This window comes from Mandrillus leucophaeus, unplaced genomic scaffold, assembly GCF_000951045.1.
Source record: "Mandrillus leucophaeus isolate KB7577 unplaced genomic scaffold, Mleu.le_1.0 Scaffold140, whole genome shotgun sequence".
Lineage (NCBI taxonomy): Eukaryota > Metazoa > Chordata > Mammalia > Primates > Cercopithecidae > Mandrillus > Mandrillus leucophaeus.
In genome coordinates, this window is record NW_012101366.1 from 6662112 (window position 1) to 6688911 (window position 26800).

At 40.2% G+C, this 26800-nt stretch overlaps 1 protein-coding gene across 5 annotated transcripts; it reads left to right on the plus strand.

Moving 5' to 3' along the window:
- The first annotated feature begins 46 nt into the window (after window positions 1-46).
- On the plus strand, window positions 47-26339 carry FAM221A (family with sequence similarity 221, member A). 5 transcript variants are annotated; one of them, XM_011973949.1, is made up of 8 exons: window positions 47-213; window positions 4060-4233; window positions 8554-8744; window positions 10976-11182; window positions 17885-17992; window positions 20487-20569; window positions 25784-25884; window positions 26081-26234. In XM_011973949.1, the coding sequence occupies exons 1-7, from the start codon at window positions 149-151 to the stop codon at window positions 25850-25852; spliced, it is 897 nt and encodes a 298-aa protein (XP_011829339.1). In that variant the 5' UTR covers window positions 47-148; the 3' UTR covers window positions 25853-25884; window positions 26081-26234. The 5 variants fall into 5 exon arrangements, with proteins under 5 accessions (XP_011829339.1, XP_011829338.1, XP_011829340.1 ...); XM_011973948.1 differs by having other exon boundaries at window positions 25784-26339; XM_011973950.1 differs by lacking the exon at window positions 17885-17992 and having other exon boundaries at window positions 25784-26339.
- The last annotated feature ends 461 nt before the right edge of the window (window positions 26340-26800 follow it).

Below are 26800 nucleotides of genomic sequence, written 5' to 3' on the forward strand. Positions count from 1 at the left end.
CAGTTGCCGCGCGCGGCCTCCTTGGGCTTCAGGCCCGGCCAATCAGGATGCGGGCGGACGGGGCGCAGCGCCTGGAGGGGGCGGGGCCGGGTCGGGCTTCGCGGTCTGCGGGCCAGCAGGGAGGGCGCCTTTGGCTTCCCCACCGGCCATGGAGCGGCTGACGTTGCCTCCCCGCCGCGCGGCGGCAGTGGACGAGTACCTGGAGCATAGGAGGTGAGGCTGTGGCTCCGGGCCGGCCCTTCGCCGCTCCAAGGGGCCACGATCCCTGGGCTGAGGGCGAGGGCAGGGGCCCGGCGGGTGTCCGCGGGGGTTCCCTGAATCTTTGCCTGGGTTGTTGGGGGAGGCCTAGATTAATTCCAGTTTCGTCTTTGCCTAATTAAATATTGTAGGGCCACGCAGTTCTATGCAATGATGAGTCTTCCGATGCCATTTAAGAGGTCGCTCTGCTCCCTTCCAAGAAGGATGGCTAACTCTAGTTGATACAGAGGTCCAACTGTTTTTTAAATGGCCATTGAAAACATTCACATCGAGTACTAGAGGCTATAGAAGTTAGCATGCATCAAATTAACCCAGTAATAGGGTCAACCGTGAACTTCTGAACGCACTCCCCACCCCGAGGTGCTGGTTTTAGGAGAAAGGCACCGACTGGTGTTTTGGTGTTCTGGAGAAACCCCTTCCGAAACTGGAAACGTAGGCGCTCCTTTGGCCTGAGGACCCGGCTAATTGTCCTGGGTCCTGACCGAGGCTGGTGCACCTGCAGCGACGCGCTCTTTTTCCGCTTCCTGGGGGTTTTGATCGTCCGGAATCTGGGCGGATGGGAAGTCCTGGAGAGGGCCGCCAGAGGACGCGGAGCTGGGGCGGGAGGATGTGTGTGTACAAGCAGAGGGGAGACGCTCCAGGCTCGGCCAGGGAGGCCGGAGCGAGCGACAGGGCCTCCTCTGAGGCATCGTGGGCGACCCAGATGACCCAGAGGTGTGCGCGCAGACGGCCCCCCAGCTGACTGCTCTCCCGCGCTTCGACTGCCCCGTTGGTGTAGTTTTCGGTAACCCTTAGAACTGCCTGGAGATTCTGAGCCAGAAGAATAAGGGCTAGGAGCTTGATGGGGTCAGTTCCCACGCCCGGTTCAGGGTCAGAACAACCACCATCCAGTCCTCGCGCAGAGCAGAGCCGGCTCCTTGAGCCTCCAGTTCTCCAGAGCTATTGCCTGGGAGCAAGTTGCTGGAGCTGGTGTTGACTGATAACTTGGATATTTAGATATGTGAATTGTGGGCCTCCAGTTAATTCTTGCCTAGCTCCGAACATGTTAGGGCAGACCTGGTGGGAAATTATGTATTTATTTATTTTATTGAGACAGGGTCTGACTCTTGCCCAGGCTGGAGTGCAGTGGCGCGATCTCGGCTCACCGCAATCTCCACCTCCTGGGTTCAAGTGATTCTCCTGCCTCAGCCTCCCGAGTAGCTGGGACTACAGGCGCCCAGATGATTTTTGTATTTTCTGTAGAGACGGGATTTCACCATGTTGCCCAGGCTGGTCTTGAACTCCTGGGCTCCGCCCGCCTTGGCCTCCTAAAGTGTTGGGATTACAAGCCTGAGCCACCGTGCCCAGCTGGGAAATTATTTTTGCAACCATAAATAACTTGAAACACTTCCCTCTGAAAGAGATTATTAGGTCCTTTACTGACGTCAGGATTTTAGAAAAGTGGGGAAAACAGGACTTGAGTGCCTAGATGTGAAAAGGTGGGCTGGGAAGGTGGGGAGGGAAGATGAGTCAAAATATGAGTTTAGAAGGAAACAAACTTTCCTTCCTAAGAGTTTTCCTGGATTTGGTCTTGTCTAGGTGCTTTGGTGGGAGTCAGTTGGGAGGGGAAGCATGCAGCCTTGTTACTCACACTGTGGGAGTAACATATATACACATATATATTTATACATTTATATACAGGTATATAAATATATAAATAAATATATATATATATATTTTAGATAGAGTCTTGCTCTGCTGCCCAGTCTGGAGTGCAGTGGCGCTATCTCAGCTCACTGTAACCTCTGCCTCCATGGTTCAAGCAATTCTCAGTGCCTCAGTTTCCAGAGTAGTTGGGATTATAGGCACCCACCACCACGCCCTGCTAATTTTTTCATTATTGGTAGAGACGGGGTTTTGCTATATTGGCCAGGCTGGTCTCGAACTCCTGACCTAAAGTAATCCGCCTGCTTCAGCCTCCCAAAGTGCTGGGATTACAGGTGTGAGCCACTGTGCTGTGAGTTTTAATCTGCATTTGAACAAGATCCCCTGGGGATTCTGTAAGTACAATAAAATTTGAGTTGCACTGGTTTAGTACTTAAATACCAATGACATCTTACTTTTAAAAGATCTTTTAAAGATCCGTATTTATCTTAAGATCTTAATACCTGTTGGTATTCTTAATAGGTACAAGAAAGTGAAATGGCCCAAAATTTAACTCAGAAATAAATGCCCTTTGTTTCTTTGCTATTATGTATCTAGATTGTCTGTGTAAAGAAGATAGTTTTGATTATTTCATAGCTTATACATTGGTTTTTCTTTTCTTTTTTTTTTTTTTTTTTAATGGCAAGCACATAGAGCAATGGTTTTTATTTTCTACTTCAGCTAAAGGCTTCAAAGTACGGAAAAAAGCATGTATTGCATAAAAAAGCATGTAGCATTCTACAAATATCACTTTTTGTGACTTTTCAAGGGGAGTATTTTCAGGGAGAAATGTCTTCAGTTTTGGAAAAACTTCTTTTAGGTGTGCTTTCTTTTCCTCCAGGGAGGCCAACTCTTAATTTCGTTTCATAGAAATAGTGGGGGCTTAATATTTTCCCATAAAATTTTGGGTTCTTACTTCTGAAATTAAACAATGATAAACCTGATTACCTAATACACAAATGTAGTTTGAGCTTTTGCTGAACCAAGTGTGTATTTAGGTTCCACATGTTTAAACCCCTGGCCAGGGTTTGGAGACAGGTATGGAAATTAGTCATATTGGCTTCTGCTTTGATATTTTTTGTACTTTTTTGGGATACATTTTCAAAGGAGGAAAATGTTAGAATTTTTAGCAGTTAAGGCTCTACCTTTAATGAGAAGAATGAGAATCTTTGCTTCAGTATCAAAGGAAAAACTGAGATGAATATGTGGTAATCCTCTGTTGATAAACCTGGATCAGTAAAGTTGTGTTATGAATTCATTGTTTTTCCTATTAATAACCCTCTTGTATAGGAAGTTAAGGGAGAAAAGATTTCTTTTCTCACCCATCACTAGGTTCATGGCTGAGGCACCTATGTTTCTGGATCAAACCGAGGGTTGGGCTGCTTATTCTCATGGCCCAATAATGCGATTCAGACGAACTGGGAAACAAGGGAGATTATTTCTGTAACTGGTTATAGGGAGAAGGCCTGGAAGATCTTGGCAGACTAACTCAAAATTACAAAGTTTTCCAGAGCTTATATACCTTTTAAGCTATATGTTTATGTGTAAGTGTGCATTTATCTAAAGACATAAATGATTAACTTCTAATCTATAACTAAGATCTGAGTCCTGAAGACCTTTTTCTGGAGCCTCAGTAATTTACTTAATCTAAATGGGTCCAGGTGCTGGGGTGATTACTCTTGTCTTGTCTCGTGCTAAATCATGGAGGTTTGGGGAGTTCCTTCAGACCCCCAATAAACTTGTTTGTGGAGGTCTGGGGAGTTTCTTCAGACCCCCAATAAAACTTGTTTAGTCCTAAATGGATCCTTTAAGAATTCCTTCGTTATCTTGTCATGCTGCAAGGCCCAGGAAAGGCCTGGGCAAAACTCTTTGTGGGCTGTTGTTACTTTCCAGCCTTTGTATAAGGACACTGGTTCTATCAGCTTTTAGTATTTAACTTCACCACTCAGTCAGTGCAGTAACAGGTGTTACGGAGACCTGGCCTGCCACATCTGTCAGAAAAGACAGATTTATAAAATAAAAGCTTACAAATTTATTTAATATTTGCAGTGGCCTGGTCATAGCTCACCCGGAAAATAAATACTCAAAGTTTAAGAGAAATATATATTTTTATTGTAGAATTGTTGGTGAGGATGATGGAGGGAAACTTTTTACTCCTGAAGAATATGAAGAATACAAAAGAAAAGTTTTACCTCTGCGCTTACAAAACAGATTATTTGTGAGCTGGCGGTCACCAACAGGGATGGATTGTAAACTTGTGGGCCCAGAGACACTGTGCTTTTGTACGCATAGGTAAGATACTTTATTGCAAAGTTTTTTGATAATTAGAAAATAAAAAGCTAAGCATATCTTACTTCTACAAATTGTGATGATTAAGAAACATTTAACAATTGTCCTTTATGTAGTAGAGTAGAAATCATCAACTGGGGATGGCGGCTCACATCTGTTATCCCAGAACTTTGGGAGGCCGAGGCAGAAGGACTGCTTGAGCCCAGGAGTTCTAGTCTGCAGTGAGCTGTGATTGTGCAACTGCATTCCAGCCTGGGTGACAGAGAGTGAAACTTTGTCTCTTAAAAAACAAAAATTGGCTGGGCGCAGTGGCTCATACCTATAATTCCAGCACTTTGGGAGGCCGAGGTGAGCAGATCACGAGGTCAGCAGTTCAAGACCAGTCTGGCCAATATAGTGAAACCCTGTGTCTACTGAAAATACAAAAAATTAGCCGAGTGTGGTGGCACGCGCCTGTAATCCTAGCTACTTGGGAGGCTGAGGCAGGAGAATCGCTTGAACCTGGGAGGTGAGGTTGCAGTGAGCCAAAATCACACCACTGTACACCAGCCTGGGCGACAAGTATGAGGCTCTGTCTCAAAACAAAACAAAACAAAACAAAACAAGAAAACAAACCCCACAAAAATTATCTAAAGGTTTTTAAAGCTATAATTAAAATTTTTCCATCATATCCTATTAGCGCACATCATGGAGTCTTACCACCTTAAGCAGTTCTCCTGCCATTGGTAAAAATGTTTGGTGGCCCTGTGGCTTTGCCAGGGGTCTTTCAGTTTGACTGGGGAGCAGAGTCTACCTACATCTCACATCACTGGAGAAGGTAGAGAATGGGTCATCAAGCATTGCTTGAATTGGCCCACAGTGATCATGCTGTCCATCTATAAGTATAAACATTTCTCCTCAAATTTACTAATGGCCTTTTATACCTTAAGGATCTGCTATGTTGATACCTTTCTTTAAACAAACAAGCACACTGCTTTGCATTACAAATGGTCATGTTCCAAGAAAAGTGCCTAAAGGAAAGGAAGGAAGTGAGGCTCCAGTTTTTGACTTGAGTTGTCTGTGTCTGAACTTTGCGTTTTGCTGTGTGTGTGCTCTACTTTAAATTTTGCTACTGTCTTACAGCTGTGAAGTTCAGAATACCTAAGCTGCTTCACAGAAAAGTCTCTGAACCTATTCCATGTTTTCAGACAGCAACTTTAACTTTCGGTTCCAAGAGGAACCACCCTATTCTGATAGCAATTTCTGGGGCTCTTTCACAGAGACTCTTTGTATAGTTGCTATTTACAGAGTTGCAGTTTGCCAGAGTTTGTTAGGCAGTTGCTAGGATGAGTAATGTTGTATATAGATTGACTATAAATTTATTTAGCAACCCCAGCTAAAAACACTGAGGAGGAATAGAGGATAAGAGATGTGTTGATATCTTTCAGAATTAAAGAGGGGTTTGGTAAGTTTGTGATAGTTTTATAATTTATTCTTACACAAATTTAGTGCCACTTTCTAATCTCTGTATAACTTATACAGCATGGACTTGAACGTCAGAATTGATCCAACTCAACTTTTTTTTTTTTTGAGACAGGGTTTTACTCTGTCACTCAGGTTGGAGTACAGTGGCATGATCTTGGCTCATTGCAGCCTCGACCTCCTGGGCTCTAGCGATCCTTTGACCTCAGCCTCCCAAGTAGCTGTGGCCAGAGGCACTGTGTTTTTGTACAGTTCTTATACTGTTTTTCTTGGCGTGTGCCACCACATCCAGCTAATTTTTGTATTTTTTTGTAGAGAAGTGGTTTGGCTTTGTTGCCCAGACTTCTGGGCTCAAGTGATCTGTCTACCTTGGGCTTTCCAAAGTACTCAGATTACACGTGTGCGCCACCATGCTCAGCTGACCCAACTCAACTTTGATGGAGAAGTTATTGTATTTAGTACTGATCCACTCAGTGAGATTTCTTCCAAACTTTCCCCCCAACCATAAAAGTGATATATGATTATTAAGGAAAATGGGGGATATATAGAAACATAGAATATATTCTATATACAATATATAGAAGCAGCTCACTACCCAAAGCCAGCTGCTAGTTTTTTTTTTTTTTTTTTTTTTTTTTTTTTTTTTTTTTAATTTTTTTTTTTTTTTTTTTTTTTTTTTTTTTTTTTTGAGACAGAGTTTCACTCTTCTTGCCCAGGCTGGAGTGCAATGGCATGATCTTGGCTCACTACAACCTCTACCTCATGGGTTCAAGCGATTCTCCTGCCTCAGCCCCCCGAGTAGCTGGGACTACAGGCATGCACCACCATTCCCAGCTAATTTTGTATTTTTAGCAGAGATGGGGTTTCTCCATGTTGGTTAGGCTGCTCTCGAACTCCTAGCCTCAGGTGATCCTGAGGCTGCCTCCCCTGCCTTGGCCTCCCAAAGTGCTGGGATTACAGGCATGAGCCACTGTGCTCGGCCTGACTTTTTCTTTACATGGTTCATTTAACTGTTGTTAATTATGTGTTTGCGTAAAATACTGAGCCACTTTTTAATGACAGAAATCATAGAAATATGTTTCCACGTTGTTATGTGCTGGTCAAAAACAAGATTTTAAATACCTGCCAGCTAGTCCAGCTAGTCCAGTGGTGTTTATCTGTGTTCTCCGGAGCTGTGAGAGAGCCTTGGGGGTGTGCCAGGTGGAAGGGCAGGTTAGGAGAAGGGGAAACTCTATTCTGTTCTTCCTCTTGCTCTAACCAATTCTGCATTTGTTTTATGTATTCTCGTTCTATAAAAGATGTTATTTGACAAAGAGGTTTCACCGCTAAAAGGTTTGAAAACCTGTTGTCTAGTAATTTACTTACTAGTTCTTTTATGTTGTGTGGGTGTGTGTATCATGTAGCTGATGTAAGTACTATTGCTAATATTATTGGTATGCATAAAGCTTTTTCTATAAATGGAATTATTTTCTTAGGGTATATTTTCCAAAAATGAAATTTCTGGTTCAAAGAATGGACCTTTTAACGTTTCTTGAAACATTATTAAATAGCATTTGTTCTTTTGTAACACTCTTTTTTTCTTTTTTGAGACAGAACCTCACTCTGTTGCCCAGGCTGGAGTACAGTGACGCAATCTCAGCTTACTGCAACCTCTGCCTCCCGGGTTCAAGGGATTCTCCTGCCTCAGGCTCTCGAGTAGCTGGGACTACAGGCATGCACCACCATGCCTGGCTAATTTTTGTATTTTTAGTAGAGACGGGGTTTCATCGTGTTGCCCAGGTTGGTCTCGAACTCCTGAGCTCAAGTGATCCACCTGCCTTGGCCTCCCAAAGTGCTGGGATTACAGGCATGTGCCACTGGCACCTGGCCCTTTCGTAACAGTCTTGATAACATTGTGTATTACATATAGTTTTAAAAAACTTTGACTCTTTTTGCTAAGTTAAAATGGTATCTCATTTTAATTTGGATTTTTCTTTGATTAATATTGAGAATAATAAATTTAGTATTATTTTACTGAATATCACCTATGAGAAGAAAGTGAGTGGTCTTCTTTAAGAAAATCACAGTAGTATAAGAAGGAGCTTTGGCTTTCAAAAATATTGATAATTTATTTTGAAGTCAAAAGTTATATTAAAATAAATTAAATACGCGTTTATTGAATGTATTTCTATTTTAAGTAGCAAACATATGGAAATAAATTTAAGTAATGCACTTTGATAAAAATAACATTCTTTTCTTTTTTTTTTGAGACAGAGTTTTGCTCTTGTTGCCCAGGCTGGAGTGCAATGGCGCGATCTCGGCTCACCGCAACCTCTGCCTCCTGGGTTCAAGCAATTCTCCTGCCTCAGCCTCCTGAGTAGCTGGGGTTACAGGCATGTGCCATAATGGCCAGCTAGTTTTGTATTTTTAGTAGAGACGGGGTTTCTCTATGTTGGTCAGGCTGGTCTCGAACTCCCGACCTCAGGTGATCCGCCCGACTCGGCCCCGCAAAGTGCTGGGATTACAGGCCTGAGCCACTGCACCCGACCTGAACTTTTTCATACTCTTAGGTTGTGCTTCTATATTAAGGTATCTGTAGAGGTAAGTGTTTTGAGGAAATTATATAATTATTCTTTGTATTGCTGTGAAACAGCTTCTTAAATAACTAAAAATAGAAATCTAAAAGAGTGAAGATTTCCTCTGACCAAAGCAACATGCTGATACAAGTACTATATGTAGGAGAGTTTATTTTCACCTTACTGTGAAGAATAATAAAACAGTAATAATTTAAAAAATCGTATCTGCCTTTAATATAATAGAAATTGTAATTTTTGATAATACCTGTATTGTGTTCAGATTTCTCTCTCTCTCTCATTTTTTTAGGTATAAACAACATAAAACTGACTTGGAAACGATTCCTCAGCAGCGCCCCATTGATTTGCCCTGCCGAGTGACTGGCTGCCAGTGCAGGGCTTACCTTTATGTCCCCTTGAATGGCAGCCAGCCCATTCGCTGCAGGTGCAAACACTTTGCTGATCAGCACAGTGCTGCGCCTGGCTTTATGTGCAATATATGTGAGTTATATAATTATAAACACATAAACTCAGAATGTTTATACGTCTTCCTTGAATATTTAACGTGCCTTTGTGCTGGTTGTAGAGTTAATATTCAATTGTATTAGTTGTGGAGTTAACATTCAGTTATAGCGTTAATATGAAACAACTAAGGAAAATTCAATGGATAGATACTCTAAGATTTCATTTTTGTGGAAGAATTCAGAGTTAATGGTATGCTTGATAATCATAAACCCTCATTTCATGTAGTTCAGATAATTTAAGTAATAGTAATGGATTTTAAAGAATTACCAGATGTAGGGGCCGGGCGCGGTGGCTCAAGCCTGTAATCCCAGCACTTTGGGAGGCCGAGACGGGCGGATCACGAGTTCAGGAGATCGAGACCATCCTGGCTAATCCGTTGAAACCCCGTCTCTATACAAAAAACTAGCCGGACGAGGTGGCGGGCGCCTGTAGTCGCAGCTACTCGGGAGGCTGAGGCAGGAGAATGGCGTAAACCCGGGAGGCGGAGCTTACAGTGAGCTGAGATCCGGCCACTGCACTCCAGCCTGGGCGACACAGCGAGACTCCGTCTCAAAAAAAAAAAAAGAAGATTTACCAGATGTGCTCTGATTCAAATTTTCGAATACAGGAGTTGAATCAACTAAATTCTATTCATAGATTTTAAAAAAGCATTTTATAAGTCAAAAAATTTTTATGGCTTGCTGATAGATTAACATAGCATGATCATTTTAATACTTTGTTTGCAGTAGCACCCTTACCTTAATACCTGTACCCAAATTCCAACCTCTACGCCTTTTGCCCTTACACTGGATCATCCATTGAACTAGGTAGAGTGGTAGTCCATTAGTTTCCTTCAGGAGATAGTCAATCCAGTTGTTTTTATAGTAGTTTGAGTTGAAATCTTATGATGAAGTATGTAATAAAATATTTTTAATGACAGTGGCAGGAATAAATGTTTCATTGGCTGAATATGGAAGTAGTTGGAGAAAACTGATTTATTTATATGCCTTGGTTCATATATATATATATATATATATAAATAAAATAATTATTGTTATTTTTTAACAGAGTTTTGCTCTTGTCACCCAGGCTGGAGTGCAGTGATGTGATTTCGGCTCACTGCAACCTCTGCCTCCAGGGTTCAAGTGATTCTCCTGCCTCAGCCTCCCAAGTAGCTGAGATTATAGGCACTCGCCACCACACCTGGCTAATTTTTGTGTTTTTAGTAGAGACAGGGTTTTACCATGTTGGCCAGGCTGTTCTCAAACCCCTGACCTCAAGTGATCTCCCTACCTTGGCCTTCCAAAGTGCTGGGATTCCAGGCATGAGCCACTGCGCCTGGCTGTTCCCATATATGTTTGTCAGAGGTGTGAGTGGGTAAAGATTTTGTTAATGGTATATTCTGGCCTCCATTACAATATGGCTTGATTTTTTCATACAACAACTTTGTTAAGACGTAATTCACATGTCATACAATTAACCTATTTAAAATGTGCAGCTTCATGATTTTTTATAATCAGCATGAATGTTGTGTAACCACCAGCACAATACACTTCAGAACATTTTTGTCATCCCAAAAAGAAACTCCATATTCACTAGGAGTCATTCCTTACTTTGCTCTCTCCCCAGCCTTAGGCAACCCATACTCTACTTTCTGTTTCTGGACTTGCCTATTCTGGACATTTTATATAAATAGAATCATAGAATATGTGGTCTTTTGTGACTGACTTCTTTCATTTAGCATGATGTTTTCATGATTCATCCATGTAGCCTATATCAATACTTCTTTCCTTTTTATTGCTGAACAAGATTCCACTACACCCTTTCTGTGTCTACAGATTGGCCTTCCAATTTGGCTTTTATGGGGAGTTGATCTGTAGGAAGATTTCTACATTATCTTTCACCTGGTCCTGGCCACTGGGCTGTCCCTGCCATGCCGCTTATAATTCCGTTTTTGAGGAGAGGGCCTGCATTACCTGGCTCTTCAATTTCTTTTAGTGCTTGTGTTTTGCAGGTTTTTTTTTTTTTTTTTTTTTTCCTGTGTTGTATCCGGTTACTACTTTAGCATGTTTTAGAAGAACAGTGGCTAGGAAGGAGTTCAGTGGCTGGAGGTAAGAGTTACAGGGGCCAGAGGATCTAGATTCAGCTGGCTTTTGCCAGGCTAAGTGTCTTTCGGGTAGACAACATAGGACGTTTAAGAATTTAACTCCCTTTACATCTTGATTCAGGTTCCAAGTGTTCAGGATTCCATAGCTGCTTCACTTGTGCTTGTGGTCAGCCTGCATATGCCCATGACACAGTAGTGGAAACTAAGCAAGAAAGATTGGCTCAGGGAAAACCAGTGGGACAGGATGTTCCTTATGCAGCCATGGGAGGATTAACTGGTTTCAGCTCACTGGCGGAAGGCTACATGCGGTTAGATGACAGTGGGATTGGTAAGTGATGCTATGTGAAATGTGAGCCCATCGTATTGTTTTTATGTATGCTAGCAATAGTGAAGGCTTATATTTGTTAAGCACTTCATAGTATTTTTCTTTCAGAAAACATTCTCTCATTTGATTTTTATTTTTTAAAAGAGGTTTTTAAAATTTTTATTTTATTTTTTATTTTTTCAGACCTATTTAGTATCCAAGAAAGAGGTTTTATTGCTACCATACAATGTATTGTCATTATAGAATTTAGAAAGCACGTGGCAGAGATCATTCTCATCCCAATACTTGTACTCAAATTTGAATCCACATCTCCATTGTTTGAAATAGCTGAATAATATTTATTTTATTTGATATGATATAGTTTACCTGTTACTCTACTGTAGGTAACTTATGCTATTGTATCCATTTCATTTTGGAAACAGTAGGCTTATGTTCATGTGTGTATATGAACATACATGTATATACATGTAATCACTTCTGTAGTAAAATATGTATGTATGTGTGTGCACACACATATATCTTCTTGCATACATATATGTTATAAATAATGTAGGGAAAGTTTAATAGGATCTATTCTAAACTGTTAAAGGTAGATGGATCCTTCTGAGAGCTGAGTGGGACTGGGGAGCAGAATGTGTTCCCTGTCTACTCGAAACACTTGTGTGTAAGTTTTTTTTTTTTCTGTTTTACAACAAGCATGTATTTTTTCATTTAAAAATTACATAAATACAAGTGTATATTTTCTTTTCTTTTTTTGTTTTTTTTGAGACAGAGTTTCACTCTCGTGGCCCAGGCTGGAGTGCAATGGTGCGATCTCGGCTCACTGCAACCTCAGCCTCACAGGTTCAAGCGATTCTCCTGCCTCAGCCTCCCGAGTAGCCGGGATTACAGGCATGTGCCACCACACCTGGCTAATTTTGTATTTTTAGTAGAGATGGAGTTTCTCCATGTTGGTCAGGCTGGTCTCAAACTCCCGACCTCAGGTGATCCGCCTGCCTCAGCCTCCCAAAGTGCTGGGATTACAGGTGTAAGCCACCATGCCAGGCCCATACAAGTGTATATTTTCTTGTAAAATATTCAAACAATAGAAATTAAGTGGAAAAATAAGAGAAATTAATTGCAAAGCACCCTTGAATACTTCTCTTTGTCTGATTCTTTCCCCGAGGGTAATTTGCTATCATCAATTAATTTTTCTCTTTAACATACAATTTTACTATTTACTGTTTAATTTTTAAAAATTATTTGTATTTATTGTTTAAGAGATAGGGTCTTGCTATGGTGCCCAGGCTAGGTTTGAACTCCTGGGCTCAAGCGATCCTCCAGTCTCAGCCTTCCTAGTAGCTGGGATTACAGGCATGCATCACCATGCCTGGCTTTACTTGTTTTTTAGCTTAGAAAAATGTAAAGGCCTGTTGTGTCAGGACACACAAGTCTACTTCATTCTTTTTAACTGCTGTATGGTATTCCACACTATAGATAATAGCAGTTTATCTAATCATTTCCTTGTTCATGACATTTAGATTTCCATCTTTTTTTGCCATTACAAGCAATCTTGCCAAGAAAATCCTTGAATTTGTCTGCCTGTATCCTTACATGAATTTGACTCTAAGGTGGATACAGAGAAGTAAAACTACTGGAGCATGTTAACCTGTAAAATTCTAATACATTCTGCCAAAATGTCCTCCAGAAATGCTCTGCTTGTGTTTACTTCCTCTACTGATGCTTTAGCTTGCCTATTTTCCTCACATTTAGGCTAATCATTGATATTATTAAACTTGATTTTTTTGCCAGTCTGATGTGTAAAATTGTCATTGTTGTTTCAATTTGATTTCCCTGGTTATTTGTGAGACAGGGATCTTTTCGTATTTATTGGCCATTTCACTTTCTGTGAATGGCCTATTCATATCCCTTGCTCATTTTTTTTGTTTTTATCTTTTATCATTGACTTATAGGAAGTCTTTTTATTATTCTGTATTTTTTTTTGTTATTTATTTTGCAGACATTTTCTCTCAACCTGTCATTTGTCTTTTAACTTAATTTTTTTTTTCTTTACAGTTTAAAAATTTTGGAGACAGGCCTTTCCTATTTCAGTTTTATAAATATATTCTCCTGCATTTTATTTTAGTATTTTTTTATGTTTAGCTTTTTCATATATCTGTAATTTATTTTTTGTGAAAGTGTGAGGTAGATGTGTCTAACTTCAGTTTTTGTCTAAATTGATGGCCAGTTATTCAAGCACCATTCTTTCCCAAAGCATCTGACACTCTACCGTATTCTTTATTTTTATTTTACTTTAAGTTCTGGGATACGTGTGCAGAACATGCAGGTTTGTTACATAGGTATACATGTGCCATGGTGATATGCTGCAGCTATCAACCTGTCGTCTAGGTTTTAAGCCCTGCATGCATTAGCTATTTGTACTAATGCCCTCCCTCCGCCCACCTCCCACCCTCCGACAGGCCCCTGTGTGTGATGTTCCCCTCTCTGTGTCCATGTATTCTCACTGTTCACCTCCCACTTGTGAGTGAGAGCATGCGGTGTTTAGTTTTCTGTTCCTGCATTAGTTTGCTGAGAATGATGGCTTCCAGCGTCATCCATGTCTCTGCAAAGTACATGAACTCATTCTTTTTTATGGCTGCATAGTATTCCATGGAAACTCCACCATATTCTGTCATATTCTCCATTTTGTACCATTGGCCCATTTGTCTATCCTGTGCCAATATTTTATACATATATATATATATATTTATTTTTTTGTGATAGCTTCCTAGTATGTCATGATATTTGATGTGGTAAATTCCTCGTCTTTGTGATTGTTTTCAAGATTGTCTTGATATTTTTGTGCATTTTCTCTTCTAGGTAATTTTATAACTAGCTTCTTAAATTTCATAAGTAAATTCTTCTGCAGTTTTATGGGTGCGTAATTGTGTTAGGTTCAAGCAACAGCTAAAGAAAACCCAACTACCAGTGTCAAAAAATGATGATGATGATGATGATGTTTGATGACTGCAACTCTGTACTACCAGCAGTTGTTTGAGCCACATCACATATATTATTTCACTTAATCCTCACAACAACTCTGTGAGTTAGATTATTATTCCTAGTTTACAGATGAGGATACGCAGTACAGAGAAGTAAAATAACATGCTCAGTGTTATTCAGCTAATAAGTAGCAGGGTTGGGTTCAACCCGAAGATTTCTGTGGGCTCCCTAGTCTGCCACATTGTTGGCTATTTGTGTACAGCTACTATGTTGTTTTCATTACTGCAGCTTTATAATAAATAAATTAGTTAATATTTATGACTTCATTTTATTGCTTCAGAATTTTCCTGACCTATTCTTACGTTTTAATTCTTTCAGAACTTTGGCATCATTTTGTTAAGGTATAAACACTCTATTATTTTAATTGAGATCACATTGAATATGTAGATGAATGTAGAAATAATTTTTTTTTTTTTTTAAGATGGGGTTTTGCTTTGTTTCCCAGGCTGGACTGCAGTAATATGATTATAGCTCACTGCAGCCTTGAACTCCTGGGCTCAAGCAGTCCTCCCACCCAACCTCCTGAGTAGCTGCAACTATGGGCACATGCCACTATGCCTGGCTAATATTTTACGTTTTATATTTTTTTTAGAGACAGAGTCTTACTATGTTGCTCAGGTTGGTCTCAAACTCCTAAGGTCAAGTAATCTTCCCACCTCAGACTCCTGAGTAGCTGGGACTACAGGTGTAAGCCACCATGTAGAACTGATATTTTTAAATATTATCTTTTCATTTATTTGTCTGTGCAGCTAAGTGGAATTCTGAAGTTGTTATCCCAGAAGGCTTGCACAACCTTATTAAGTTTATTTCTAGGTATTTAATTTTTTTTTGAGATGGTGTCTCGTTCTATCTCCCAGGCTGGAGTGCAGTGGCATGATCTTGGCTCACTGCAATCTCTGCCTCCTGGGTTCAAGTGATTCTCCTGCCTCAGCCTCCTGAGTAGCTGGGATTACAGGCGCGTGCCACCATGCCCGGCTAATTTTTGTATTTTTAGTGGTGGCGTGGTTTTACCATGTTGGCCAGGCTGGTCCCGAACTCCTGACCTCAGGTGATCTGCCTGCCTCGGCCTCCCAAAGTACTGGGATTACAGGTGTAAGCCACCATTCCTGGCCAATTTTTTTTCATTAGTATCATACATGAGATATTTTTTCTTCCATTATATCTTCTTACTGATTATTGTTTGTTTATAAAAAAGCAAAAGTGTTTCATTGCTTTTGTTACCATTCTTATTACTTAATCTTAGAGTTTTTACTCAATTTTTAGTTTATTTTTAAAAAATAATGTTTTTGCCTCTTCTTTCCCAATATTTATGACTCTTATTCTTGACCAGTCAAAATGGCTAGTACTTCCAGAACAATGCTAAATAATGGTAGTAGCTGGCATCTTTGCCTTTTAGAGACTTCTAGTATTTTAACACTAAGTATCTTCAAAGGTATAGTCATGTGCCACTAAACGATGGGGATACATTCTGGAAAATGCATTGTTAGTTGATGTTTGTTATGTGAACATCATAGAGTGTACTTACATAAACCTAGATAGTAGAGTGTACTACACACCTAGCTACGTGGTATAGTCTTTTGTTCCTAGCCAACAAACTTGTTCATCATGCTACTGTACTGAATGCTGTAGACAGTTGTAACACAATGGTATTTGTATATTTAAATTTTTCTAAATATAGAAAAGGTACAGTAAAAATATGGCATAAAAAAATAAAATGGGCCATGTGCAGTGGCTCATGCCTGTAATCCCAGCATTTTGGGAGGCTGAGGCAGGCAGATCGCTTGAGCCCAGGAGTTTGAGACCAGCCTGGGCAACATGGCGAAACCATGTCTCTACAAAAATACAAAAAATTAGCCGGGCATGGTATTTTGTGTGTGCCTGTAATCCCAGCTACTTGGTGAGGGCTGAGGTGAGAGGATCATGTGAGCCTGGGATGTAGCGGTTGCAATGAGCTGTGATGGCACCATTACCCTCCAGCCTGGGTGACAGAGTGAGACCCTGCCTCAAAATAAATCAATAAAATGTTACACTATTATAGGGCAGCCCTATTATAATCTTATGGGGCCACCATTGTATATGCAGCCCATTGGTGACTAAAATGTCTTATGTGACACATGATTTTATAGAAAAAGGAAACCTCTTCCTTTTGGTCCATGAAAGAAGGTGGGGTGAAGAAAGGTGAGAGTAAAGGAGAGGAAATATAAGATGTTTTTGTTCTGATTTCAGGTGTAAAGGAACCTAGGGGCAGAGGGACTCCAGATCTATTAGCCATGTAGATACCTAGACCGAGGAAACCTCTTGTTGGAATTTGGTTCCTTTTTGATGTGGAAGGAGTCCATAATTTCCAGCTCTCTGGGGGTGTGAGAAGGCAGCTGACCTGTGAGTCAGTGGGCCAGCCATGCCATCTATCATAGCAGAGGGCAGAGCTGGAGGTGGGTCCCCTAATCTGGGGGACTCAATAGAGGAAGTGACAGGTATTGAGGGAGTCTATACTTACAGTGGGAGCAAGCATAAGGCTACCAGGCCCTATCAAGCTGAGAGACCAACTTATTAAATTCAAGTTGAGCATTTGAGATCAGTAGCACTTGCAACCGCCAGAGGGCAGCACAAGGACCTGCGTGGGCCAGAGCCTTCTCTCATATTCCCACATGCCCCATGGGAGCCACTGGGGATGGAGGGGGCGGCGCGGGGAGAGACGGAGCAATCATCCCACACTGTTTATAAGATGGGGCTAACTTCTAACCCAGTTAGGACCAAAAGTTCACTTTTTCCTTCACCTGTGGTATAGAGATAGCAGTGTGGGGGGAAGGTGGTGGTTTGTGAAGAAGGCAGAGCAGCTACACATTTTCTCCGAAGCTTCCTTCCTTTTGGTCCAGAAGTCAATGTATTTAGCAATTAGTCTTTCTAGTTTATGGTTTGGAGTTGTGGATATTTCCTCATTTCACTGAAGAAGGCACTTTCTTCTTTATTTTTCATACTTTGTTTTCAGATGGCTTCCTAGTAAGGAATAAAGTAAAAATACACTTATTCTACCCTTTTCAGCCAGAGGTTCCTTATTATGAATGTCTTGCTTTTGATAGTGTTTTATAACTATTATATATTAAGATTTTGAACTTCTATGCTAACATAGGTACATAATATTCTTTTCTTCTGTGAAAATTTTTCAGAAATGTGCAGAATACTTTTACCCGTTTGCTTTTACTTTATATGTCAGACAAAAATCTAAATAAAAAGACAGAGTCTCACTGTGTTGCCCAGGCCGGATCCAGTGAAATGATGTGATCATAGCTCACTGCAGCCTCAAATTCCTGGGCTCAAGTGATCTTCCTGCTTTACCCTTCCAGGGAGGTAGGACTACAGGCACACGCCACCATATCCAACTAATTTTTATATATTTTTTTTTGGTAGAGATGGAGTCTCCCTATATTGCCAAGACTGGTCTTGAACTCCTGGCCTCAAGCAGTCCTCTTGCTTTGGCTTTCCAAAGTGTTAGGATTACAGGCATGAGGAGCCATTACACCCAGTCTAATTTTTTTTTTTTCTTTTTATAGAAGGAATTTCTAATGATTCTGCTGAGGTTCCAATTTATTTATATTAGAGGTAATAACTTGTTTGTATCCCTGTAAATATTTAATTTTTATTCTCCATGTGTTGTTTTCTCAGGTGCACCTTCAGTTGAATTTTTACAATCTCCCATTACGGCAGTAGACAACCCATTCCTAAAAGCGTTTCAAGCATCATCTAGTTCTTCTCCAGAGACATTAACAGATGGTAATGAAATGAAGTTTAGAACTGTTTTTGGATGTAGTAAATTAGAATATGGAGCTTTGATTTGTTTTCCAGGCATCTCTCTTTTTTTCATTATTACAATAATTTAATTTCAAGTTAAGCTATCATTTTACTTTCTTTTATGTAAGCCACACACTGAGAAAAAGCAAGCAACTTCATTTTGTGTTGGGAAAAATAGCTAACTCCGAGAATTTAAAGGATTCTGGTAATACTATAATTTGAAGTTTTAAACCTTGTTCTGGTACATGCTCTGGTGTCTGAATAAGAGGGCCCTCTGGTGGACTAATTGCCTTTGGGTTTTCCCAAAGAGGCGTAATCCAGTGATAACCATAGGCTAGCAGGGTTTTATCATGTATAAATTAAGAGCAGGTACAATTCATTTTTAAGCACCAGTATTCTATATTTCCCTTACTGAAAACAAGAAGAATAAATTTGTATGACTTATTAGGTATTTAAAATTTAGTATTTTAGAATATTTTAAAATGAGAATTTTCTTTGATTTATCTGTATTTTCATACACCTAGACATTCCCCACAAGGGATTTTAAGGCTGCTTGCAAAAGCAACATACAACTTAGTACATAGTGATAAAATATATATAGAAGTAAGAAGCCAAGAGAAGGACACAACTGTGGCAGCCTTCAAGGTTGATGTAATTGCTTTGTTTAAACTTCAGTTTTGACTGAGTTTAGTGGCAGCCAAGGCACAGAGGAAAGTGCAGTCAATTACATGTTTTTCTTTCTTAGACAGGAGGAAGCCTGAGTTCCTCAGTGCTAATGAATGTTACACCAATGCTGGAATTTTTTTTTTTTTTTTTTTTTTTGAGACAAGTTCTTGCTCTATTGTCCAAGCTGGTGTGCAGTGGTGTGATCATGGCTCACTGTTAACCTTGAACTCCAGGGCTCAAGTGATCTTCCTGCCTCAGCCTTTCACATAGCTAGGAGTACAGGTGTGCCCCCACACCTGGGTAATTAAAAAAACTTTTTTTTTTTTTTTTTTTTTTTTGCAGCAGGGTCTTGCTTTGTTGACTAGTTTGGTCTCAAACTCCTGGCCTCTAGCTATCTTCCTGCCACAGCTTCCCAAAGCACTGGGATTGTAGCTATGTATCACTGCTCCTGGCCTGGCATGCTGGATTTTAAGTCAGTATAATGATCCTCAGTGATTAATGGCTAAAGTAAAAGTTGCTGCTGTATTTCAGCAAATACAGCAGACATTTGCTTGTTTCCGATAGTCACCTTTTCTTTCTTTCTTTTTTTTTTTTTTTTGAGACAGAGTCTTGCTCTGTTACCCAGGCTGGCGTATAGTGGTGTGATCTTGGCTCACTGCAACCTCCACCTCCCTGGCTCAAGTGATCTCTCACCTCAGCCTCCTGAGTAGCTGGGACTACAGGAATGCACTACCATGTCCAGCTAAATTTTGAATTTTTTGTAGAGACAGGGTTTTGCCATGTTGCCCAGGCCGGTCTCGAACTCCTGAGCTCAAGCAATCCACCTGCCTCCACCTCCCAAAGTGCTGGGACTACAGGTGTGAATCACTTCACCTGGCCTGATAGTCACCTTTGAAGAGTTGGGATATACCATTTTACTAGATAAATGGTAATATGCCATTATAATGCAACTCAGTGTAGATGAGTCTGGAAGAGGTTTGGCTCAAATGGTCCCACATGATCCAGGGATAGACCCAGAGTTTCCAGAGGAATGGGTAGATAACACTTATTCTAAACATCCATCCCTTCTGACTCTTCTCAGTAAGACTTTTGTGAAAGATAGTCGACAGACTGTAGCTGTACTCTGGTGATTGTCTGGAGTTACATGTTGCTGATTGAGGGTGAATTCATATGCTTTAGAAACTGAAGCGCGAGTGTTCAGGTTGCTATTCTGCTTTGGAAATGAAGGGACCCAGTGAAGACATTCACTTGCAACGAAGGTGAACTTTTCTGTGAAATTAGGCCCTTGGGGCACCTACCAAGAAAACCAGACTTTTTCCTACAGAAGCAATTTTTAAAATTCCTTTCAGCATGTAAATTAGTGCTTGATCCATTTTACAAAGTGAGTACCATGAAAAATGGATAAAATAGTTGAGTTTTGAAACATTTTGAAGCAGTTACTATCATTACTATGGTTGCCAATACCAAACCTCAATAATTACTTTTGTGCATTATCTCAAAGTGTAACATGGATTTCTAGTTATAAAATGTAAAAAGTAGTTGGACAAAACTAAGTGTACTCTTATACGGAATAGCTATTTAATATGAACTGTGGACTGTTTGGGAATGTTTGCTAGTGAAAAACACTTTTGTCCTGTGATGCCATTCTCTCTAAAAGAGAATTAGGTAGTATGACCAATTATTCATTTAGGCCATTTTTGGTTTGAAAAATAAAACATTATCACCTGGCAGGGGAAAATTTTCCTTCTTTTATTTCAGGGGAATATGTAATGATATAAATACATTACTTAGATTTTTTTTTCCTTGTTAGTAGGTACAAGTAGTCAAGTTTCTTCATTAAGGAGACCTGAAGAGGATGATATGGCTTTCTTTGAGAGACGATACCAGGAAAGGGTAGGTTTTTGAGGAAATCCACTTGCATTAAGCATTTACTTGTAGCAAAAGCACTAGAATGATTATATATTGAATGTGGAACATCCTTGAAAATAATTTATAAAGTCTTTACTTTCAGTTGGTATTAGGCCTTGAGGCTTATTAGAATAATTTACGCAGAAACAGGGCTAGAGAATAACATGATATTTAATACACTGGTTTATTTATGAAGGCCATAAAGATTGGATAAATGTGCAAATAAAATTGTCAGTAATAAACATCAATATCAGCAGATTTGTAAATTATATGTATCTTGAATTTCTTTTTTTATATGTGTACCTTTATTTTTTATTTAAAAATATTTGTCAAATAAAGATTGAGTATATTTTGAATTCTTTTTTTTTTTTTGAGACGGAGCCTTTCTCTGTTACCCAGGCTGGAGTGCAGTGGCGCGATCTCGGCTCACTGCAAGCTCCGCCTCCCGGGTTCACGCCATTCTCCTATCGCAGCCTCCGGAGTAGCTGTGACTACAGGTGCCCGCCACCACACCCGGCTAATTTTTTGTATTTTTAGTAGAGATGGAGTTTCACCGTGTTAGCCAGGATGGTCTCGATCTCCTGAACTCGCGATTCGCCTGCCTCGGCCTCCCAAAGGAGTGGCATTACAGGCGTGAGCGACCGCGCCTGGCGTCTGTTTTGAATTCTTAATATGTATTACTTATTCTTCTTAGAGGCTTTTAGGTGTATCCAGACTCGTTCAAATTACCCAATACACACCTGGGCGCAGAGGCTCACGCCTGTAATCCCAGCACTTTGGGAGGCCAAGGCAGGCGGATCACCTGAGGTTAGGAGTTTGGGACCAGGCTGTCCAACATGGGGAGACCCCATCTCTACTAAAAAAAAATACAAAAATTAGCCGGGCATGGTGGTGTACGCTTGTAATTCCAGCTATTTGGGAGGCTGAGGCAGGAGAATCGCTTGAACCTGGGAGGCAGAGATTACAGTGAGCCAAGATTGTGCCACTGCGCTCCAGCCTGGGTGACAGTGAAACTCCATGTAAAAAAAAAAAAAAATTACCCAATATTCTTTAAGAAATGGAACATTAAACATAAACATATTTTAACAATTTCCAGGGCTCAACAAGTGAAGTCTTCATGTGTTCACAGCTGTAAGTGAAAGTGACTCAGTTCACCAGGGTGTAAATGCCTTGGAGATAAGCACAGTGTTTTATTCATCTTTATATTTTCCCTAGCACCTAGCACAGTGCTTTGTGTGTAATAGGTTTTTAGTGAATTATGAATTTATGGAAAATTAAAAAAGTTAACACAAATATAATTGATACTTTCATACATGTCAACTTCTTATACTTTTGATATGTTTCATGGCCATGTTCATATTTGAGAGTTTTATTTTGTTTTTTTGTTTTACTAGATGAAAGAATGTTGGCTTAATGAGGTGTGGGGAATAGTATTTCAGCCACATGGCTGCAAGTGCTTTCTTTAGGGTGGTTGTTTCGTGGACATCATTATCTCTCCAGCCGGGTAATAAACTCCACAAAAGTAAAGATACTCCCGCCACTTTTTGTTGTATCCTGTACGACTCTTAGACAAGAGCTTGTTGAGTAACTGAAAGGATGGAAAAAGTTGAACATTAAGTAAATTCAGGAAGTAAGTTGGAGACAGAGTAGCTTAAGAATTTTGAAGTCGAAGGGGAGAGGACAGAATTTAAGTCAGAGCTAGAAAATAGAGATTTTTGCAGTGATGGAAACATTCTATATCCATGCTTTAGTCACTCTCCATATGGGGCTCTGTAAGGCTAAATTTAAATTTTAAAAATTAAGTGTTTATTTCCTCAGTCATACCAATCACATTTCAAGTGCTTAGTAGCCACATGTGGCTAGTGGCTTCCTTATTGGATAGCACAAGGCATTTCCATCACTGCAGAAAGTTCTTTTCAAAAGTTGTGGTTTAAGGGTCTGTTTGGGCTGCTGTAACAAAATACCGTAAAGCTGGGTGGGTTATCAACAATAGAAATTTATTGCTCACAGTTTCAGAGACTGGGAAGTCTAATCAAGGTGCCGGCAGATTTGGTGTCTCGTGGAGGCCTGCTTCCTGGTCCGCAGATAGCATCTTCTTGCCGTGTCCTCATATGGTAAAAGGGGCATGATGGGTCTTGAGGCCTCTTTTATAAGGACACTTATCCCATTCATGAGGGCTCTGCACTCATGATCTAATCACTGCCCACAGGGCCCATCTCCTAATACCGCTACATTGGAGGTTAGGATTTCAACATGAATTTTGTGGGGATAAAAACATTCAGATCATAGCAAGGGGAAAGAGGTGTGGTAGGATGTCAGCGAGGGAGATGAAATGGTCAGAGTGATGGAAGAAAAGGCAACTTTTGCAGCAGCATCAGGGTATAAAGTTATAATCAAATCACTCTTCATTCTTGGAATACACACACTCACGGCCAAGTTTTAGTTTTTCCTCACAGGCTTATGGAAGACTAGGTTCTAGAATTCCTTCCATCCCTTCTCCAGAAACCTGGAGTTTTGACTGCTTTGAAAACATGCCAATGGTGTTTGCTTGTGAGAAGATAAGGAGAGGAATTCTTATTTGTGAATGTTTTAAAGGATATACCTGGCCTGTCAAGATTGTTTATTATAGGTTGGGTGTATTATGCCTGTAATCCCAGCACTTTGGGAGGCCGAGGTGGGCGGATTATGAGGTCAGGAGTCTGAGACCAGCCTGGCCAACACGGTGAAACCACATCTCTACTAAACACACACACACACACACACACACACACACACACACACACACACAGTTAGCTGGGCATGGTGGCATGCGCCTGTAATCCCAGCTACTCAGGAGGCTGAGGCAGGAGAATCGCTTGAACCCAGGAGGCAAGGTTGCAGTGAGCCGAGATTGTGCCACTGCACTCCAGCCTGGGCGACAGAGCAGCACTCTGTCTTGGGGGGGGAAAAAAATAACATAACCCTGGAATTTATGGATTTATGAGATGTAGTTTATAACTTTCTAGCCTCTGTGATTTATAGATTTATGAGATACAGCTTATAAACTCTCCACCATGTGTGATTAATGGAGTATAAAAACTAAGAAGCCTATACCTAAATAACTTCCTCTGAGGTGACACGTACCATACGTGCTATTAGTAGTCGTCTTTTACTCCAAAACCATTTGGATCATTAGGAAGCTGTGTGTCTGATAGTTCAGAGCCTCTCGCAAGAGCAGTGCCATGTGTGTATCTGGTTTTTGCTTGCATTCTTTGCTAATCATTGGCAGCATCTGGCAGGGAAGAATCTATGCTGAGTGTAAGTGGGCTTTGATAAGTGAGACCTCTGTGGTAACATAGTTTACCCACTGCTTTTAGATCCTCTTGAGAAGTTGCTTTTCTATATCAGTTCAAGTTATTTTCTTCTGCTGTGGATGATTCTTGGTCTCTTTTCCCCAAGAAAGGAGAATTTTATTAAGGAAACAAATATCAAAGGTCTGCTAGGTGCAAAGCACTGTATTCCTGCCAGGAAATTTAAAAAACAAAAGAAAACAACAAAAACGAAAACAAAAAAACAAAACAAACAAAAGAAAGAGGAGCAGGTATCTTTGCTTTTAAGACTCTAGATGGTTTGCGGAGGCGGTGGCTCACGCCTGTAATTCCAGCACTTCGGTAGGCCGAGGTGGGCTGATCACTTGAGGTCAGGCATTCAAGATGAGCCTGGTGAACATGGTGTAAACCCATCTCCACTAAAAATACGAAAATTAGCTGGGGGTGATGGTGCATGCCTGTAATCCCAGCTACTTGGGAGGCTGAGGCAGGAGAATCACTTGAACCTGGGAGGCAGAGGTTGCAATGAGTTGAGATTGTGTTACTGCACTCCAGCCTGGGCGACAGAGCGAGACTCTGTCTCAAAAAGAAAAAAAAAAAGACTAGATGGTTGATGGATGTGTTTGCTGCGTACTATTTCAAATGACAAACACTGCTTTGGTTTTTGTTTGTATTTTGGCATCTTTGCTTCTTAAAAATTTATGTTTCTACAAATCTAGCACTTGGCTTTAAATGAGTGAGGAAAAGGGTCTAGCATTTATCGAGTGCTTAAGTGCCTAGATCTTTATATATATTATTTACAGCTTTAGAACAACCCTGAGGAGTAGCTATTACTATGACATTTTTTTTTACAAATGTAAAACTGTTAAATAAATTGCCCCAAATGCTTAATAAATGGTAGAAGTAGGATTCACTTTCTCTTCTATTTGACATCAAAACCTATAATTTTTGCCCTAGAATAGGGTATTTTTTGGGGGTCCTTCAGATGACCTGTTGTTTGATACGGTTTGCAAGAATGATATGAGTGTATGGTGTCCGAATGAGGTTCCCAACCCAACTCAAAGAGGCGAGAGAGGGAATAAATGTGGAGGAGACAGAGGTTAGATTAATCTGGTTTTATGATTGGAAGCTTGTATTACTTGCAGTTTGATAAGATTGGATAGACTGGTTTTACCAGGTCTCTCCTGGTTTCTTGATATTATTCCTATCAGTTCAGAAGGTCGGAGGCCCTGCCTTCTACCATGGGCCCTGACTTGCTCTCCCCTTCTCTTCCAGAGGTAAGGCAGTGGGGTTGCCTCTGGAAATTGGTGTGTGTGAATGTGAGTGGTAGTGAGTAGGAGGCAGGTTGGGTTTGTGTTCTCTGGGGTCTTTAATCCCCTGGAAAAGGTCTCTATGTGTCTAAAAAGGTAGAAGGCCACTGCTTAGGGTATGTGTGCTGCTTTTTTGCTTTAACTACAATGGAGGAGGAAAAGGCTTTTAGAAAGGTAACTGGGAATATAGAAACCAGAATTATAGGAAACTATCCTTAAAGCAGTCCACGTTCCAGAGAGAATCCAGGTGGATTAGGTGCATTATGTAACTCTGTAGGGAATGTGCATAGGCTGGATGTAAGTTTAGTCATTTTAGCACTTGTAATTTTAGTGGCAATTGAAATTAATTTTTTTTCTCTAAAGCAATATTCATGTTACTTTTATTAAAATGCTTCTGTAAAATTAAAATAAAACCATTTAAAAATGTGTAATTATGTCCCTTTAACAGATTTTGGCTTTTGTATTTAGCAGCTTAATAACTGTGGAATGGTTGTGACATGAATCTGAATGAGTTTTCTGCAAGTTTTTATTTTCTTTAGAATGGTTTACAAGTTATATCAATAAATATGTTAAATTTACAGATGAAAATGGAAAAGGCTGCTAAGTGGAAAGGAAAAGCTCCATTGCCATCAGCTACAAAACCTTCATGAAGACTATTGGATAAATTAAAACCATCATCCAAGTATCTTTTTCATGTTTATTTAAATGTAATAATACAGTTTATTTTTCCTGAAATGATTTACTTTTTTTTTTTTACTGTATAAATGTCTTTTGGGATGTTTCCTTAATTTATTTAAATAACTAAAAATGCCTATTACTTTTGTCAAAACTCATAATTTACTACTTTGTATGTACCTTTCTCTCTCCTGACAAATGAGGTTATTTTATATGAGTCAGTCTGAGAGTACAGTAAATGTTTTTAGTACATAATAATTTAACTGTTTCAGGCTATTTAAACAAAGATATTATCAAGGGTTTCGGACAAATATATAAGAGCCACTTTTTTGTCATTCAAAATAGTAAGTTAAAAACAAGAAAACAAAGCAAACAAAAAATAGTTAAAATCTTTTTTTTATTTTTCAAACTTTGTAATGTTATGCTTTTAAATAAAAAATGTATCTTAAAATTATACAACCATTTTCTAGTGATATTACTGATTTTTTTTTTCAATCATCTTTCTCAGGCCGAAGCTATCTACTGATTTTTAAGTTGTGTTGTCAACTACCCATTGTCTGTAACATACGTACTGGGCACATCTTGTGTGCCACTGCAAATCCTCTTGGCCCCATTTCTTACTCCATTACTGCTGTGGAACACTTTCCAGCAGACTTCTGATAGCGGAAGCCATTTGATGGCACCTTGTCTTGGGCCCATGTCACGGCTCTCTTGCTTCCTTCTGCAGGGATCTTCTGACACTGTGGCTTGGGATGTCCACTGGAACCCCACTGTATCATACATATGCAGCCCAAAGATGTTGGGGAGCTAGTGACTTTGGGGCCACTCTTGACTAATGGGAGGTGGAAGCCCGATAGATAAGTGCTCTCCCTTCCCTCTGCTGGGAAGACAGTTCTGCAATGCATTTCATAAACTTCCTCAGA

Coding starts and splice junctions, on each gene's coding strand:
- FAM221A (XM_011973948.1), top strand. CDS start 149: ATGGAGCGGCTGACGTTGCCTCCCCGCCGCGCGGCGGCAGTGGACGAG. Junction 11,183..17,884: donor GTTAGATGACAGTGGGATTG/GTAAGTGATGCT, acceptor TTGTTTTCTCAG/GTGCACCTTCAGTTGAATTT. Junction 17,993..20,486: donor TCCAGAGACATTAACAGATG/GTAATGAAATGA, acceptor TTTCCTTGTTAG/TAGGTACAAGTAGTCAAGTT.